The sequence below is a fragment of the Neodiprion fabricii genome, chromosome 4 (assembly GCF_021155785.1).
Source record: "Neodiprion fabricii isolate iyNeoFabr1 chromosome 4, iyNeoFabr1.1, whole genome shotgun sequence".
NCBI classification, from domain to species: Eukaryota; Metazoa; Arthropoda; class Insecta; order Hymenoptera; family Diprionidae; genus Neodiprion; species Neodiprion fabricii.
In genome coordinates, this window is record NC_060242.1 from 36,338,014 (window position 1) to 36,357,465 (window position 19,452).

The 19,452-nt window shown below is 36.1% G+C and overlaps 5 protein-coding genes and 1 long non-coding RNA gene across 7 annotated transcripts; 3 read left to right on the forward strand and 3 right to left on the reverse strand.

Moving 5' to 3' along the window:
* Positions 1-40: 40 nt before the first annotated feature.
* LOC124180868 (formylglycine-generating enzyme) lies at positions 41-2,366 on the forward strand. Of its 2 annotated transcripts, none has more exons than XM_046566762.1 (4): positions 41-808; positions 904-1,078; positions 1,319-1,502; positions 1,824-2,366. In XM_046566762.1, exons 1-4 carry the CDS (start codon positions 265-267, stop codon positions 1,857-1,859), a joined length of 939 nt encoding a protein of 312 aa, XP_046422718.1. In that variant the 5' UTR covers positions 41-264; the 3' UTR covers positions 1,860-2,366. The 2 variants fall into 2 exon arrangements, with proteins under 2 accessions (XP_046422718.1, XP_046422717.1); XM_046566761.1 differs by having other exon boundaries at positions 55-808; positions 1,750-2,366.
* LOC124180871 (SAP domain-containing ribonucleoprotein) lies at positions 1,090-4,572 on the reverse strand. Its single transcript, XM_046566764.1, has 7 exons — positions 4,375-4,572; positions 3,827-3,923; positions 3,649-3,710; positions 3,240-3,470; positions 2,951-3,079; positions 2,786-2,857; positions 1,090-2,701 (listed from the first exon to the last, which is right to left on the reverse strand). Exons 1-7 carry the CDS (start codon positions 4,423-4,425, stop codon positions 2,606-2,608), a joined length of 738 nt encoding a protein of 245 aa, XP_046422720.1. The 5' UTR covers positions 4,426-4,572; the 3' UTR covers positions 1,090-2,605.
* Positions 4,573-6,205: 1,633 nt separating this feature from the next.
* On the forward strand, positions 6,206-8,859 carry LOC124180863 (male-specific lethal 1 homolog). Its single transcript, XM_046566749.1, has 4 exons — positions 6,206-6,861; positions 7,314-8,077; positions 8,160-8,378; positions 8,567-8,859. The coding sequence occupies exons 1-4, from the start codon at positions 6,409-6,411 to the stop codon at positions 8,655-8,657; spliced, it is 1,527 nt and encodes a 508-aa protein (XP_046422705.1). The 5' UTR covers positions 6,206-6,408; the 3' UTR covers positions 8,658-8,859.
* Positions 8,860-10,019: 1,160 nt separating this feature from the next.
* LOC124180867 (actin-5C-like) lies at positions 10,020-12,483 on the reverse strand. Its single transcript, XM_046566760.1, has 5 exons — positions 12,411-12,483; positions 12,196-12,330; positions 11,694-12,072; positions 11,136-11,368; positions 10,020-11,072 (listed from the first exon to the last, which is right to left on the reverse strand). Exons 2-5 carry the CDS (start codon positions 12,319-12,321, stop codon positions 10,683-10,685), a joined length of 1,128 nt encoding a protein of 375 aa, XP_046422716.1. The 5' UTR covers positions 12,322-12,330; positions 12,411-12,483; the 3' UTR covers positions 10,020-10,682.
* Positions 12,484-14,162: 1,679 nt separating this feature from the next.
* On the forward strand, positions 14,163-14,858 carry LOC124181245. Its single transcript, XR_006870423.1, has 2 exons — positions 14,163-14,377; positions 14,566-14,858. It is a non-coding gene; the product is annotated as an uncharacterized LOC124181245 (long non-coding RNA).
* Positions 14,859-16,254: 1,396 nt separating this feature from the next.
* LOC124181242 (actin-5C-like) lies at positions 16,255-18,913 on the reverse strand. Its single transcript, XM_046567604.1, has 5 exons — positions 18,416-18,913; positions 18,201-18,335; positions 17,696-18,074; positions 17,134-17,369; positions 16,255-17,070 (listed from the first exon to the last, which is right to left on the reverse strand). Exons 2-5 carry the CDS (start codon positions 18,324-18,326, stop codon positions 16,681-16,683), a joined length of 1,131 nt encoding a protein of 376 aa, XP_046423560.1. The 5' UTR covers positions 18,327-18,335; positions 18,416-18,913; the 3' UTR covers positions 16,255-16,680.
* Positions 18,914-19,452: the final 539 nt, after the last annotated feature.

A 19,452-nucleotide genomic window follows, 5' to 3' on the forward strand; every position in this document is an offset into this window, starting at 1 on the left:
ACTTCAACTGACGTTTCGCCAAGTGTCGCCTCTTTTCGTGCGACACGACGATAATGCGTCCGAACCATTGATAACGCGAGTTTGTAGATCACCAAATTCTACGCGGCCAATACTAGTTAGCCATCGATTCAGGATAATTTGTGACAAAACAATTGACAGCGGCGTTGACCGAAGAATATATCTTCAGTCAACGACAGCGGCGACGACGATCTCCATTCGCAGCGTCAAAAAGGGTTGTTGACGTCAGTCAATTGTTTTTGGAAAATGCGTGCCGTGTTTGTAGCAGTTTTAATCGTCCGTACTTTCCTTATCAAGGCTGCAGAATCTGAGGGAACGGATTGTCAATGCGGTAAAGTATTGAATCGAAAAACAAACGATGACCAGAGCGGCAAAACTGAAGGTTTCTGTTCCGCCGGTGAGAGTGAAGCTTGCACTGTCAAAGAGAATAAGTACGAACAGAGAATCAACGCTCACGATGGAATGGCGATGATAAATTCGGGCACCTTTGCCGTCGGTACAAACCAACCGATATTCGTGGCCGACGGTGAGGGTCCAAGACGAAACGTAACTCTGGACGATTTCTACATTGACGTTTACGAAGTTAGCAACAGAGATTTCGAGGAGTTTGCCAAGGCTACGGGGCATCGAACAGAGGCTGAAAAATTTGGGGATTCTTTTGTGTTTGAGGGATTATTGAGCGAGGAAACAAAGTCTAAGATAAACGAAGCGGTTGCTCAGGCACCTTGGTGGCTACCGGTCAAAGACTGTAACTGGCGTCATCCTGAAGGTCCTGATTCCGACATACTGGGTGAGGTTTTTTTCTATACATAGGTAGTCCAAGGAAATTGGTGAGAAGTAGACGTGCTTCGATCATCGCAATCTTAAACACGTCCTCTATGACAGACAGAATGGACCATCCTGTGATTCACGTCTCTTGGAACGACGCCACAGCTTTTTGTAAATGGCGAGGCAAACGACTGCCTACGGAATCTGAATGGGAAGTTGCGTGCAGAGGCGGACTTGTAACTGAACGTCTTTTTCCTTGGGGTAACCGCCTCACTCCAAAGAATCAACACAGGTAAGCTAGTATTGGAATTACGATTGTTCGATTAATTTTTATTTCATTACATCCTCAAATTCGGCGACGCACATTCATTTTTAAATGAAAAATCATTGACAATTGCTTGATTATTCTTCTTTTTTTTTGACAAAATACGCACAACACATTTATATGATTCTTTTAAGAAACATGTTACTTATCAATTATTTCTTTAATCTTATTACTAGTATAGAATTTTAATTTACTTTTTCCGTGCAGGACCAACATTTGGCAAGGAGTTTTTCCTAGCAATAATAGTGCTGAAGATGGATTTGAGGGGACAGCACCAATCACAGAATTTCCACCAAATGGTTACGGACTTTATAATATGGTTGGAAATGTCTGGGAATGGACTTCCGATTGGTGGGTAACTGAACACAGTGATAAACCTGCAAAAAATCCTGTAAGTATAACTTTCCTGTGATAACATACACCCAATACCCTTGCAAAAATGAATTCTATTCTAACACAGGAATGTTGCAATTGAAAAAACTCTCAAAAAAGCTATGATTTATTGCTAAATGATTGTCCTAAGTCAAGATACACAATTTCGAGTACTGGTATTCTTAATAGTTTATGCCAAGCACCTACATTCCATGTAATAATTGTAGTTAAATTTCTCAAATTCATGATCAATCAACATTTTGTAGGTCGGACCATCAAGTGGTACAGACAAAGTTAAAAAAGGAGGCTCGTATCTGTGTCATGAGAGTTACTGTTACAGATACAGGTGCGCTGCGCGCAGTCAAAACACACCTGATACTTCTGCTGGCAATCTCGGCTTCAGATGTGCTATGTCGATTTAGCAATATCTGAATTGTACTTAGGTTAAAATATTTTGTAAATACTGGTACACATACGCATGATTGGATAAATTTTTATCAAAGTTTTGATTCTATTTTTAAGCCAGGTCCAAGTCTTCCAGAATAATGTTTGACGTTTAGTATACGTGTGTAAAGAATCATTTCGAAATATGAAGGGTTTACATTATTCCTCAGAAATTACGAACACGATTTTTGGAGCTCGAGATACAGATTTAAGTAGATTGTGATTGTAACCTCAGGTAAACTGTACGTATGGAAAAATGGTAATAAATTTTTCAGAAATTCCCAATCTATTATCAATGTTCCATTCAACGCAAGCACATTTTTGTGACAGCGATCAGCAGGTTATTTTGATTTTATAGGAGCCTCTGGACTTCATTTCCTATTACTAGAATTTATTTTCAGAGATTCCATAATTTTGGAATTATACATCAATAATGTTTGGCAATGAAAAAATTACCAATGCTATAATTTGATTTGATGTTTTTATTTTTTTTTCATTTATAAGTAAAATACTCTATTAGAAATTGATTAATCAAAAAATGTAAATATTTTCGATCCATACTGAATATTGAAAATTTCGTCTACTTTTTAATGACTGTTTGACTATTGGTTTCATTGAAAAAGAATTTCTTAAAATAACCTTAACCTAAAGTATTGTTTGAGTGTATGATATCGAGTATCATTTTACTATCTTAATTTTTTTTATGGGTTTTTCAATCGGCTTAACCTCACCAAATCTCGCTCGCCTCTTTTCTATTCTTGACTCCATTTCAGCCTATAAACAATAAATTATATGATTCATTTTAAAGGCATTTCACAGTAACTGATACACTGCATTGATTAAAAAACTGACACATACTTTTTCCATCACACTAGAAACCGAAGCGCCGAACCTTTCAGCTCTCTTTTTCAGCACCTCAAAGGTCGTATGCTGAAATTAATTATTCATGAGATTTTAATATCATCCCCAAGTTATAAGTGTTCCACGAACCTAACTGTCAAGCTGATTTTGTTCAAAACTTACCACTGGAACGTTTATAGATGCTGCTGACTTACTATTCTGAGTGTTTGAATTAAACCTGGCTGACCTAGCTTCTTTCTTTGCAGACTCAGATAGAGGGACACCAAATTTCTTAGCTCTCATTTCCAGTCTCTGTTCAAAAACGATAATTATCAGATGGTGGATGGATAGAGTTTGCAAAATTAATTATTTTTTAACAAGTGCAATAGATGAAGATATTTAGAAGCTGTGAATTTCAGTTGAAAATGCAGGTATGTGACAATCACAAAAAACGTGTAGTTATCATTTTTACCTCCTTAACGCCCAGTTGAGAAAGTTTGATAACCTTCTTTTCAGGTTCACTTGTATCTGATTTATTATTATTCTCTTTTCCAGTTAGCTCACTTTGGATGTCTTCGAGAATTGGATTACGATTCAGTACTATTTTTTTGGAATTCGCTGAGTTACTTTCTGTTGACAATTTTCGCTTTTTGCCCACTTCCTGTGAGTCGGGTTTACTAGAAAGTTCCTCTATCTCTTCATCCTACAGGTACATATCATTCATTTATAAAAACGGGAACAGATATACAAACTTGATTCAGACCTGGTAATGCATTATTATTTTAGTGAAGAAACATAATAAACCAATACATTTCAGAGTCTTATATTCGGAATATTATCAATATTTCTGAAAGCTAAAAGGACATAAAAATATAACTTACTCCGAGAACAGCATCCTCATCTAATATTTCATCCGTAGTCTCGTCAAGTGATAAAGTCGAATCTGTGAAACAAAATATCGGTGGCTGTCAACTATTGAGTATTATTTAATGCAATTCATTAATCCTGGGTATCCTATAATTAAGCTAACGATTATGGTTCGCATTTTCATAATCCTACCTCCATGCATTGCTAATTGAAGTCGTTCTACCAGCTCGGTTTTATTTCCAGTTGTGGGCAGTCCTCGTTGCTTCAACTCCAACTTTAAATCTGCTACCTGTAATGAATGTCATCAATTGATGCATCAAAATTATTCTCTGCTATAATTAAGTACCTCTCAACTATCGAGAGGTTGGAAAATTGTATTCAAATTTCGAAGAATCTATAATCAACGTTATAAATAAAACCTGACACAGTTCAATCCATAAAGGATAACAGTACCCTTTTTTACAGTAAAAGATCTTTGAGACTTGAATTACTAGAATTTTTCAAGTTTGATTAGTGCACCTTCGAAGCAAAACGTGTGCAGCAATTTGACAACTTTCGGGATGATGATGGTTTCATATATGAAAGTTAAAACATATTACTATTCGAATGACAGAACTCAAAGTAAACTTTCTCCAAAATATAATCATTCAGGGTGCAATAAGATGGTTGGATTCGTTGAGGTTAACGTAAATATTAAATACACAATCGCCGCATGAAACAGTGCTAATGTATGCGCATACCTTCATCTTGGATAACTCGGTTAATCCTTTCTCGTAAGAAGAATCAGCCATAATGAATTGTTTTTAATTACTAATTTTCACAAGCGGCAAAACTTTTCGTATTTTATCTCATTTATCACAGAGTTTTGGTACAGGTAAACGCAACAGAGCAAGCCAACCGAAATTCGTAACCACAGTTCGTAACTGTGAAATGTGAGAGGATACGAAAGACCGGAGGAACAATGGCGAAATACAGTCACGCTGATCCCGCCAGTCTCGACCAGTGGCATTTAGCCACACTGATTCAGCCCTGTTTTATCGGTGGCGCGCTTTCCGCATTGACTGAATTTCCGTATGGCAATGCCGTACTCCATACTGACCAACGGCAATTAGCCTCGTTTCAGTTTTTCAAGTGAAATCTATTTTCCTTGTTGTACCGGGTCTGTTACGAAGATTCTAATTGCCAAACATCAATGTTTTTCGGAAGCTCAAAACAAAAACACTGTAACATTTAGAAACGTCGGGCTTTTCTCTGGCGCATCTGGTGGTTGATTGAAAAATAAATTTAGGCCATCTCTCAGCAATGTAAATAAGATAATTTGAGATTTGAAATCTGCGATAGATATTTCATCATTGGTAAATGCAAAAGTTATTCGAAAAGCAATATCTTGAACGGAAATCGAATTGAAAAACCTAAAGAGTGAATCAGTTCTAATGATTATGTATTTTCAACTAAGGTTGTACGTATTACATTGATCGTGCCTGCGAATTCACTCGCTATATTCACAAAACAGCACTGATTTACTGCGACATGAAAGTCACGTAAGGCACTGATGAACAGAGTAAATCATTTGGTCTATAATTTGGAGTGAGATGACAGTCAATGAAAATTATTACACCTACAACTATTTGTGGCGATAAAAGTTCCAACCGCAAGTGTCGTGCCGATTTACTTATTTATTAACTCTTCAATCTCTTGCCGTTATAATACAACGCTAGGTGCAGATCCGTCCACACGGTGAACGTCAATTTTCTGATATTTTTTGATAAACTAAGTTCTACATAACATTAATATGATGTTTATACAAGCCGCCAAAAGTTCGCTCGAGAATTACGACAAAGCGTTTCATCGGCACGCTTTTCACGTAACCTTAGCTGAACCCATGTCACACGACATCCACACTGGTCGGCGGCGTCGCATTGGGAATTGGCGGGCTAAGACGAGACACAGTCTCAAAGGACAACAGTTTATGTACGTGACGCGACAAACGAAATAAACGAAAATGCTACTCCAATTCACAACCACAATCACAGATCAAGCGGAACGTATTTTGAGACCGTTCCTCGGCATCGATATCGAATTGAAATTCGCATTTCATTATAATATAGCTGTCTTGTAAACGTAATATTTCCGCATGAATTTTAGTAATTGAGTCTTATATGTATATAGTAATGAGTTTAATAATTACTCATTAAAGTACGGCATATTTGATTAATAAAAAACATCGCGCTAAAGACTGATGATCTGGAATGTGCTGCACTCTATGCGAAGCTATCAGTGAACATCCTTCTCAGCAGTCGTAGATTTACCTTGCTGTAAAATTTCTATTGAAAGGCATATCCGGAGTATTTTTTTCGTCCGAGCTTCCAAGAGCTTGATTAATGCATCGAATAGGTTGTCCATTCGTTACGATTATTCGTAAACGTGGAGAGCGGGAAGAATCTCGTCGGATGAATTCAAATAAACGGGGCCAGCCGTGATTGACGGGTACGGAAATCACGTGGTTGCAATGGCGGGAAATCGTTGGAGTATTTCGAGCCGCGCACGCTTGGTGTCTCTACTGTGAGAACGCCGTCGGCAGAGTTTTGTCAGTAAACATCTCGAGCCAGGGTTAAAATTGAGGGTGATATCGTGAGAGTTTGTCAATTTTGTAGAGTGAAAAGATCATCGGAGTCTACGTAAGATTGTTTAATGAGTGTGGTTGGGCGCGTGGTACGCTCACTGCGGCCACAAATGATCAGGAAAGTTCTTAACGAGGTTGTCACGGAGGGAAAATGTCAAACACCTCGCCAGTAATAAATGGTGAAAACACTGGGAGCGTGGATTTTCGGGAACTGCTTACGGCACCTGGAACTACGGCTAGTGGAGTTAACGCGGCCGCGGCTCGTGCGGCATACAACATGGTTGCAGCAATGAGCGAACATTTATCAACTAACGTGAGGCAAAACGAGTTCCAAACCGCTGCCGAGGATAGCAAGGCGGGCATATTAAGCTTCCCCTGCGACTTCGACCACATGTACGCGAGTATGACAGACGGCGGTGCCCCGGCGACATCGGCACTCGGTGTCAGCCCCCTCCGCGGCAACGAGGCTCGTCACCATGACCTCACCGAGGTCAAGCACCTCAAAGAACTACTACTTTTACATCTGGACCTGATACAACAACAATCCGAGCAAATCGTTACCAAGGATAAACTATTAGCGGCTCTCAGGCAGGAGAATGAAACGGTATACAAGCAGACGTTCACTAGTACTAATTGAAGTGTCAGTATTTATTTACAGAGATATAACCGTATCGCTATTTCCCTACAAGTGACGCTCCATGTCGCTAAACATGCCTTGGACAACAAAGTTGTCACGCACATGCTGAAATGTCATTCAATAATCTCGCTTCACCGTCAAGGTCATGCTTCATGTACCTGCCGTTGGGTGGCGTTGTAACCGCTACGTACATTTGTACACATTACAATATTCACGTCTCTGACGCGTTTCCGATGACATTGCTCTGTCGGTAATGTCCTCTCGCTCGGTACCGATAGCGTTTCACGCGGAATATTTGATTACCTAAATTTGAACAACTTTGTTGAATCTACTGAAAATTCAACTTTTGTAGGCTTGAAAGTCCTCATTCCTGCTCAAAACTAATATTTCCTACCACGTCTTGATTTTGTGTATTCCAGCTGAAGTTGCGTTTGGAACGGATGGATAGACGAGTCAATCTACAAAAACTACGATCAGATGTAACTGAAAATTCTGTATTACCTGATCACGCCGGGGCTTGTTCTCCTACCAGTCTGAATTCACCAAATACGGCATCCACTAGTGATCATCAGAGGAATACTGAGTCCGAGAATAGCAGTCCTCCATACAACGAGAGTTTTAAAATACGTTTGAATACAAGCGGAGGTATAACTACAGTTAAACAAGAGCCGAGTGAAAATCATGTCAAGAATGAATCCAAGCATGAAACTTTTCGACAAGAATCGAGTAGCGACTCTCGACATGATTGGGAAATTAAGAAGAAAAGGAAGTCCGAATCTAGTACAACATCAATTGGAAAACGCAAGAGAGGTGTATCCTGCTCGTCGACAGTCAGTAATGACACAACTTCCACGATACCAGACAACAAGAGCGTGACTCACGAGAATGTTAAGAAGACGGATAAAAAGGGAAAATCCATTACTAAAAAGGAATCCTTTCTAACAACGGAAGAACATTATTTTACATCCATAGGTGAGCCCAACTACACGTTAAGTCTGTCGGAACCTGTGCCTTCAGATAATAGTGCTTCTCTGGAGGTCCCAAACTGGAGGGTTAAAGTTTACACCAGCTGTTACACAATGGAGGGAACAGAAAACTTAGATGATGAAATATTTAACAAAAGACATCTCAAGTTGGAAAATGATGAAAGGCGTCGAAAGAGATGGGACTTTCAACGGATAAGGTAAGTGACAAATATTTTCCTACTTTGAATTTATATACGAATGGCAAGTTTTTTTTTTTAAACATTCAATTTTGATTCGCAGGGAACAACGGCATATCGAGAAGCTAAAACAAAGACAAGAACGTCAAAATCATCAGGCAACATGTTATAATACGAACCACACCGGACCATGCCCAACGCAACCGGCAGAAGAGGCAGTAAGCACATTGTGGCCAGAACCAGAGCAAATTCAGGGACTTCAAGTTGACTCACGACTGCCAGTTACTGCGTTTGGTGTGCCCATTCCCACCTTTACCCCAACGTAAGTTTCCTTGTAGTGCTAGAAATAGTTTTGATTTCAAATATAGTAACAGCAGTGATCCTAGATTGTACGACTTAACTTTAATCATTCATCTAGAGTCAGACTGAAGGTTAATCTGTGGAAAAACAAAAAAACAGGCCTAAAGCATATACTATCTTGTTAAAGTTCATTTACTGTTTGAATTGCAGTGAATTCTCTTTACCATGGCTACATACAGCGAGGTCGAAGAATCGACGCACCAAACGATCTACGGGTAGAAGAAAATCTTCTAGAAGATAAGCTGGCACAGCGACAAGCTAAACTTGTTTTTAATCTAATTACTATTTTAAAACATAGCTGTAGCGACGTCTTCTTAATGATTTGTTTTTAACTCTGAAGTGCGTTATTCCTGCAGTGTTAAATAGGGCACCAAAGATGTTTTTACTCTTTATTTTTAATGAACGCAATGTACTAAATCGATAAACTACTGTTATCGATTCAATTTTCTACAATTTTCTTCATTTACAATCACGCCCACCTGCCACTCATCGATGTGTGTAACTCAACGCACGACTAAGATCATTTAATTTTACAACTTGATTTAGGTACCTAACATTTATCCATTTATTTGTAATATCTTGACGTACGTCGCAAAAATTTGATAAACTGATGTTCATATTTGAATGTAACTTTTCTGTAAAGCTTTGTAAATTATTACTTTTATTGTTGTATAAAAAAAACATATCATTTGTTTTAAGCTCTTTGATTCATTCGGTACATTTTAGACAAATTTGGCTTCATCAATTATAACAGTATCATTTTTTTTTTTTTTTAACTTGAAACACATGTATAAAAGATACAAATGAAACTATATAGTATTAGCATACTATACACGTGAGAAAATAATGTAATGATTAGTGGTTAGAAATGGTCGTAACTAATTAAAATACAAAATTTAATATTTATCGCACCTTTTAAATTCTTTTAAGACGTAATGTTTATAATAATTTCTCATGATGAAACTCAATTCCCAGTTACTGCAAACAACGACAGTCATCCAAATCATAAACCAGTATCATGAAATCAACATTACAGAGGATTTTTTAACAATAATTCCATATTCTTACACGTGATAAGATTGGATGATACAAGTTCTAATAACGTTGTTTGTTTTTGTTGTCTTCAATAATTAGAATATTTCAAAGTGATACATCATGAGGAGGGATTGCAACTGTTACCTCTGGCAATGTCAGTCAAAGACGACAAAACTGAAATATTCATGTTCAAATTTTATCTTGTAAGTCTTACCTCTCATATTCTTTTAAAGCACTTTTTTCCCAAGTAATAAGATTTGCAATTTTTATTGTTAAAAATCCAAATGCTGGGCTCAAACTAAGTTTAAATGACTCAAACTGTGTTAATGTAACTGATTATAATTTTCACACTGGATTAACAGGACAATTGGACAATGGACCATTGAACTACCAAAAATCATAACTTATATGACTATAACAATGATCAAGACGTGCAGTCAAAACATACAAAAACTGGAATCAGTATTTCGACTATATAATTATTTAATATTCTCAAATAAATCGGTCATTACTGTTCTACAGAAAACATGACCTGACTAAAGGGAGGGGGTTAAATTCGTAGCATACAACTTGACATCTAAAAAAATCTATACAGATTATCTGATGTGGTTAATTATGTTAGTATGATAATGTACTAATCAGAAAACAAGTTTTAATTTAGTTTCAATATAAAATACAATCTATACGTTATGTAAATAGAGTAAACTATGATGAAAGAGTAAAACCATACATAAAAAAAAAATTATTCAGGTCTTGTGCATAAATTTATAAAATTTTTATTTTTTTTTATCATATTGTTTATTGGTTCAAATTTTCATATGCTGTATAAAATCAAAATCAATGAATATAATAACCTGAGGTGTTGACGTGTAACAATATATGGTGTGTAAATTTCAGTAATAAAAAATATTGCAGCAAATTTTTGATTCCCTGTAGTAGATGAAACTTTACTGATGTTATAAATCAAACTGTCGATTAACATAAAAATTACGAAACTGATCCTTGTTAAGGTAATCAAGGTTTTCTTACGTTAATGAAGAAAATATTTCCTCTTCACAAGTAAAAAGTGATATTAACAATGTGCAACAGGATAAACAATTGAATTTTTCATACAAGAATGTCATTCGCTGCTGCATTCGAAATTGGGTTTTCTTACATAATATACATTTTTATTAGGTACACATTGCTAACTTCACTGTACAATTGATAAAGAAACAAGAAGAATTGAGCCTTAAAAACATTTTCGATGTACAATAGATTCACCTGATTCATCATATTCCTGTTTAGATATCCACATTTGTTGGAAGGTACTCAAGCTTGCAAGAATAGATCCTCCGTTCCATACCGAATACTTTCTTTCTGGTGGTGCAATTATCTTTATTTTCATAGTCGACGGAGCCAGAGCAGTGATCTCCTTCTGCATTCTGTCCGCGATTCCAGGATACATTGTTGTGCCACCAGACAGTACAGAATTGGCATAGAGATCTTTATGAAAATCAACGTCACATTTCATAATGGAATTATACGTAGTTTCATGAATACCACATGCCTCCATCCCTAAGAAACTTGGTTGGAACATTGCTTCCGGGCAACGGAAACGTTCGTTACCGATTTTTATGACCTGGAAAATAGAGTTCCAAAACAGTGTTCTATTTCAGTAGTTTCCATACTGGCGTTATCTTACCTGTCCGTCGGGCAGTTCGTAACTTTTTTCTAAAGCACTGGATCCAGCAGCTGTTGCCATTTCCTGCTGAAAGTCTAGAGCTACGTAGCAAAGTTTCTCCTTAATATCCCTCACGATTTCCCTCTTAGCAGTTGTAAAGGAATATCTTCTTTCGGTCAAAATTTTCATCAGATAATCGGTTAGATCGCGCCCAGCCAAGTCCAAACGTAAAATTGCATGTGGCAGAGCATGTCCTGTATTACAACGCAAGTTATTCATTGCAACATTTATATCGACACCAACTAATATTAAGATGTAAGAACTAGCATTACTTGTAATTGACATTATAACTCTAAGCCAATGGCGCTACACCAACTATTATTGCTCTTGATACTACCTTCCCTTTATAATGGCAACGATCACATTGGACTACATCTTATAATAGAATCTAAACGTTATAAAAGATAATTTTAAATTACTGTACATGCTGATTTAGAAAGTTAAGAATTACAATGACATTGAAAAAAATGTTGAAATTGTAATTTGGTTTATGTAACTGTGACTAAACACTTTTCTTACCCTCGTGAATAGGGACCGTGTGCGATACACCATCTCCGCTATCCAACACTATGCCTGTGGTCCTTCCTGACGCGTACAGAGATAGGACAGCTTGGATAGCGACGTACATGGCTGGTGAGTTGAAAGTTTCGAACATGATCTGTGTCATTTTTTCGCGATTTGTTTTCGGATTTAATGGGGCTTCTGTGAGAAGTACAGGATGTTCTTCCGGGGCGATTCTGAGTTCGTTGTAGAATGTATGTTGCCAAATTTTTTCCATATCATCCCAATTTGTAACAATACCACGTTCGATAGGATATCTTACTGTGAGTACCCCTCTCTTACTTTGAGCCTCATCTCCGACGTAACTATCTTTTTCTCCCATACCGACCATTATACCCTGGAAATATTGTAATAGTTCATGAATAGACAAAAATGTGCAACATTACAGTCGAATCATTTGATATGATGTAGACTATTTGAATTTGAATACTACTGTGAAGTATTGGCAGACCAATGTTACCTGGTATTGGGGTTTTCCAACGATCGATGGAAAAACAGCCCTTGGAGCATCATCTCCGGCGAATCCTGCTTTGCACATGCCCGATCCATTGTCAACAACAAGTGCAGCCACATCGTCGTCACACATTTTAAAACACTAGAATATATAGATAACGTTTTAGTGAGACTCTGGGAATGTCAGTTAAAAAGTCAAAAAACATATACTTCTCAACTTACATCGCGTTTGTTTGGGACTAATGAAACCAACTGACTAGACAGTACACGATCCTTGTGGTATGTTAGTCTCTCGTAGAGTGCGGAATTGCAATTGAGAAAGGAGTTTTATACGATCTCCCTTCTCCTGCTCAAATGCTGTTGCTGTAATGAGGTCTCATCCTGTCTCTTGATTCTTGTATGCTCCAAATATCAGGATCATCATTTTCAGCATACTTATGTGACGAACAATTATTTTCCATAAGCGCGAATTAAATTGTGTAAAAAGATTCATTTCTGTTTTGTTCACTGCAACTGGTGTACAATTGTATGACTGTTATTTGAAAAATTGCTTAGTAGTCAAAAACTGTAAGTTAAGTTGCAGTTGATTGATGAATTATTTGAAAAAATGATTTATCGTTGTTGAAGCTGCTTTACAACTAGAAAATAATTATAAACACTATTAAATTTGACTGTCTTACTACCATATTTTCGTAATGATGCAATTGCAGATGTGACACAAAATTGATAGGGATCCCAACGACTATCTTTAAAAAAGTACAAAATAGTATATGCACCAATTAGTTAATTGCACTTTACCATATCGCACTGATTGAACGCACAGTGCCTGAAGCAACCAGAGTATGCAGAATATTTTCTTTCCCTGCTTCACCTACTGGGTGTAAAGAGAAATTTATCGGATTCACTTCACATATTTGAGATAAAGCGTTTCAATGTAACAAAGTTATTGCTATTATTTTTCATCCATTTATCATTATCTTCTACAAATTGATCGTATCAATCTGTACTAAACTGAAAAAAATTCTTTATTCTGTTTTCATTCACTGTTTACAGATATTGCACCACATGTAGAAGGTGGGCAAGCTGATTGATGGCTATTCGTGATAATGACCTTGAATCTGGTAGACTTATTGCTGTTGTCAGCTTATGAAGGAGGTGAAATTTCAAGGAGAACAATTGGTGTCAGTTTCAATACTGAGTTACTAAATACGATTACGTTTCATAAATTCTGGTATGTAAAGTTCTTTCTGATTTCAAGTTCATGATAACATCTGACGCCTCCAACCATCTCGTTAACTGTTCTACCTGCTATAATTATATCAGAAGTCATATCAGTACTAATTTAGTGACTAACGTCATTTGACAATGCTGATAATTGCTATTTCTGTGACATATGTGCTTGTTAAAATATGGTAAGTATGTAGATAGAACTCAGTTTCATCGGTTGCGTGGCAGAGTTTCCCATTTCCGTGAAACAATGATAACAGCATGAGCTTTGTTGATAAAACACGATACTATTGTCTCGGAAAATCACTATTGTTATAAAAGTATAAAATTAAGTTGGGTATTCCCCGGTGCCAGGAAGATACGTCCGCATTATATATCTTCTTCAAACATCCGGTACGATTCATGTTATAGATACGCGAAAACCTGCATATTTGCACAAAGTGATCTGACAATTTTTCTGCATAAACTTTTTGAAACTCCAGAACTAGTTTTCAGTTTTTTGTAGAAAGTTATAAAATTTTTTTTCGAATACTGGAAAAAAAAAATATCCAAGACTTGTAACATCTGTTCAGAATCTGTTTCAGAAACGCAAAAAATGCAAGAGTATTATAAATCTTCCTACCAGAAAGAGATAAGAAACTTTCTCAAAGTAATTGGAACCCATTGCTGACCACAATAGAATAATTTGACTTTATATACGAATGGCAAGTTTTTTTTTTTAAACATTCAATTTTGATTCGCAGGGAACAACGGCATATCGAGAAGCTAAAACAAAGACAAGAACGTCAAAATCATCAGGCAACATGTTATAATACGAACCACACCGGACCATGCCCAACGCAACCGGCAGAAGAGGCAGTAAGCACATTGTGGCCAGAACCAGAGCAAATTCAGGGACTTCAAGTTGACTCACGACTGCCAGTTACTGCGTTTGGTGTGCCCATTCCCACCTTTACCCCAACGTAAGTTTCCTTGTAGTGCTAGAAATAGTTTTGATTTCAAATATAGTAACAGCAGTGATCCTAGATTGTATGACTTAACTTTAATCATTCATCTAGAGTCAGACTGAAAGTTAATCTGTGGAAAAACAAAAAAACAGGCCTAAAGCATATACTATCTTGTTAAAGTTCATTTACTGTTTGAATTGCAGTGAATTCTCTTTACCATGGCTACATACAGCGAGGTCGAAGAATCGACGCACCAAACGATCTACGGGTAGAAGAAAATCTTCTAGAAGATAAGCTGGCACAGCGACAGGCTAAACTTGTTTTTAATCTAATTACTATTTTAAAACATAGCTGTAGCGACGTCTTCTTAATGATTTGTTTTTAACTCTGAAGTGCGTTATTCCTGCAGTGTTAAATAGGGCACCAAAGATGTTTTTACTCTTTATTTTTAATGAACGCAATGTACTAAATCGATAAACTACTGTTATCGATTCAATTTTCTACAATTTTCTTCATTTACAATCACGCCCACCTGCCACTCATCGATGTGTGTAACTCAACGCACGACTAAGATCATTTAATTTTACAACTTGATTTAGGTACCTAACATTTATCCATTTATTTGTAATATCTTGACGTACGTCGCAAAAATTTGATAAACTGATGTTCATATTTGAATGTAACTTTTCTGTAAAACTTTGTAAATTATTACTTTTATTGTTGTATAAAAAAAACATATCATTTGTTTTAAGCTCTTTGATTCATTCGGTACATTTTAGACAAATTTGGCTTCATCAATTATAACAGTATCATTTTTTTTTTTTTTTAACTTGAAACACATGTATAAAAGATACAAATGAAACTATATAGTATTAGCATACTATACACGTGAGAAAATAATGTAATGATTAGTGGTTAGAAATGGTCGTAACTAATTAAAATACAAAATTTAATATTTATCGCACCTTTTAAATTCTTTTAAGACGTAATGTTTATAATAATTTCTCATGATGAAACTCAATTCCCAGTTACTGCAAACAACGACAGTCATCCAAATCATAAACCAGTATCATGAAATCAACATTACAGAGGATTTTTTAACAATAATTCCATATTCTTACACGTGATAAGATTGGATGATACAAGTTCTAATAACGTTGTTTGTTTTTGTTGTCTTCAATAATTAGAATATTTCAAAGTGATACATCATGAGGAGGGATTGCAACTGTTACCTCTGGCAATGTCAGTCAAAGACGACAAAACTGAAATATTCATGTTCAAATTTTATCTTGTAAGTCTTACCTCTCATATTCTTTTAAAGCACTTTTTTCCCAAGTAATAAGATTTGCAATTTTTATTGTTAAAAATCCAAATGCTGGGCTCAAACTAAGTTTAAATGACTCAAACTGTGTTAATGTAACTGATTATAATTTTCACACTGGATTAACAGGACAATTGGACAATGGACCATTGAACTACCAAAAATCATAACTTATATGACTATAACAATAATCAAGACGTGCAGTCAAAACATACAAAAACTGGAATCAGTATTTCGACTATATAATTATTTAATATTCTCAAATAAATCGGTCATTACTGTTCTACAGAAAACATGACCTGACTAAAGGGAGGGGGTTAAATTCGTAGCATACAACTTGACATCTAAAAAAATCTATACAGATTATCTGATGTGGTTAATTATGTTAGTATGATAATGTACTAATCAGAAAACAAGTTTTAATTTAGTTTCAATATAAAATACAATCTATACGTTATGTAAATAGAGTAAACTATGATGAAAGAGTAAAACCATACATAAAAAAAAATTATTCAGGTCTTGTGCATAAATTTATAAAATTTTTATTTTTTTTATCATATTGTTTATTGGTTCAAATTTTCATATGCTGTATGAAATCAAAATCAATAAATATAATAACCTGAGGTGTTGACGTGTAACAATATATGGTGTGTAAATTTCAGTAATAAAAAATATTGCAGCAAATTTTTGATTCCCTGTAGTAGATTAAACTTTACTGATGTTATAAATCAAACGGTCGATTAACATAAAAATTGCGAAAACTAATCCTTGTTAAGATAATCAAGGTTTTCTTACGTTAATGAAGAAAATATTTCCTCTTCACAAGTAAAAAGTGATATTAACAATGTGCAACAGGATAAACAATTGAATTTTTCATACAAGAATGTCGTTCGCTGCTGCATTCGAAATTGGGTTTTCTTACATAATATACATTTTTATTAGGTACACATTGCTAACTTCACTGTACAATTGATAACGAAACAAGAAGAATTGAGCCTTAAAAACATTTTCGATGTACAATAGATGCACCTGATTCATCATATTCCTGTTTAGATATCCACATTTGTTGGAAGGTACTCAAGCTTGCAAGAATAGATCCTCCGATCCATACCGAATACTTTCTTTCTGGTGGTGCAATTATCTTTATTTTCATAGTCGACGGAGCCAGAGCAGTGATCTCCTTCTGCATTCTGTCCGCGATTCCAGGATACATTGTTGTGCCACCAGACAGTACAGAATTGGCATAGAGATCTTTACGAATATCAACGTCACATTTCATAATGGAATTATACGTAGTTTCATGAATACCACATGCCTCCATCCCTAAGAAACTTGGTTGGAACATTGCTTCCGGGCAACGGAAACGTTCGTTACCGATTGTTATGACCTGGAAAATAGAGTTCCAAAACAGTGTTCTATTTCAGTAGTTTCCATACTGGCGTTATCTTACCTGTCCGTCGGGCAGTTCGTAACTTTTTTCTAAAGCACTGGATCCAGCAGCTGTTGCCATTTCCTGCTGAAAGTCTAGAGCTATGTAGCAAAGTTTCTCCTTAATATCCCTCACGATTTCCCTCTCAGCAGTTGTTGTAAAGGAATATCCTCTTTCGGTCAAAATTTTCATCAGATAATCGGTTAGATCGCGCCCAGCCAAGTCCAAACGTAAAATTGCATGTGGCAGAGCATATCCTGTATTACAACGCAAGTTATTCATTGCAACATTTATATCGACACAAACTAATATTAAGATGTAAAAACTAGCATTACTCGTAATCGACATTATAACTCTAAGCCAATGGCGCTACACCAACTATTATTGCTCTTGATACTACCTTCCTTTTATAATGGCAACGATCACATTGGATTACATCTTATAATAGAATCTAAACGTTATAGAAGATAATTTTAAATTACTGTACATGCTGATTTAGAAAGTTAAGAATTACAATGACATTAAAAAAAATGTTGAAATTGTAATTTGGTTTATGTAACTATGACTAAACACTTCTTCTTACCCTCGTAAATAGGGACCGTATGCGATACACCATCTCCGCTATCCAACACTATGCCTGTGGTCCTTCCTGACGCGTACAGAGATAGGACAGCTTGGATAGCGACGTACATGGCTGGTGAGTTGAAAGTTTCGAACATGATCTGTGTCATTTTTTCGCGATTTGTTTTCGGATTTAATGGGGCTTCTGTGAGAAGTACAGGATGTTCTTCCGGGGCGATTCTGAGTTCGTTGTAGAATGTATGATGCCAAATTTTTTCCATATCATCCCAATTTGTAACAATACCATGTTCGATAGGATATCTTACTGTGAGTACCCCTCTCTTACTTTGAGCCTCATCTCCGACGTAACTATCTTTTTGTCCCATACCGACCATTATACCCTGGAAATATTGTAATAGTTGTTCATGAATAGACAAAAATGTGCAACATTACAGTCGAATCATTTGATATGATGTAGACTATTTGAATTTGAATACTACTGTGAAGTATTGGCAGACCACTGTTACCTGGTATCGGGGTTTTCCAACGATCGATGGAAAAACAGCCCTTGGAGCATCATCTCCGGCGAATCCTGCTTTGCACATGCCCGATCCATTGTCAACAACAAGTGCAGCCACATCGTCGTCACACATTTTAAAACACTAGAATATATAGATAACGTTTTAGTGAGACTCTGGGAATGTCAGTTAAAAAGTCAAAAAACATATACTTCTCAACTTACATCGCGTTTGTTTGGGACTAATGAAACCAACTGACTAGACAGTACACGATCCTTGTGGTATGTTAGTCTCTCGTAGAGTGCGGAATTGCAGTTGAGAAAGGAGTTTTATACGATCTCCCTTCTCCTGCTCAAATGCTGTTGCTGTAATCAGGTCTCATCCTGTCTCTTGATTCTTGTATGCTCCAAATATCAGGATCATCATTTTCAGCATACTTATGTGACGAACAATTATTTTCCATAAGCGCGAATTAAATTGTGTAAAAAGATTCATTTCTGTTTTGTCCACTGCAACTGGTGTACAATTGTATGATTGTTATTTGAAAAATTGCTTAGTAGTCAAAAGCTGTAAGTTAAGTTGCAGTTGATTGATGAATTATTTGAAAAAATGAATTATCGTTGCTGAAGCTGCTGTACAACTAGAAAATAATTATAAACACTATTAAATTTGACTGTCTTACTACCATATTTTCGTAATGATGCAATAGTAGATGTGACACAAAATTGATAGGGATCCCAACGACTATCTTTAAAAAAGTACAAAATAGTATATGCACCAATTAGTTAATTGCACTTTACCATATCGCACTGATTGAACGCACAGTGCCTGAAGCAACCAGAGCATGCAGAATATTTTCTTTCCCTGCTTCACCTACTGGGTGTAAAGAGAAATTTATCGGATTCACTTCACATATTTAAGATAAAGCGTTTCAATGTAACAAAGTTATTGCTATTATTTTTCATCCATTTATCATTATCTTCTACAAATTGATCATATCAATCTGTACTAAACTGAAAAAAATTCTTTATTCTGTTTTCATTCACTGTTTACAGATATTGCACCACATGTAGAAGATGGGCAAGCTGATTGATGACTATTCGCGATAATGACCTTGAATCTGGTAGACTTATTGCTATTGTCAGCTTATGAAGGAGGTGAAATTTCAAGGAGAACAATTGGTGTCAGTTTCAATACTGAGTTACTAAATACGATTACGTTTCATAAATTCTGGTATGTAAAGTTCTTTCTGATTTCAAGT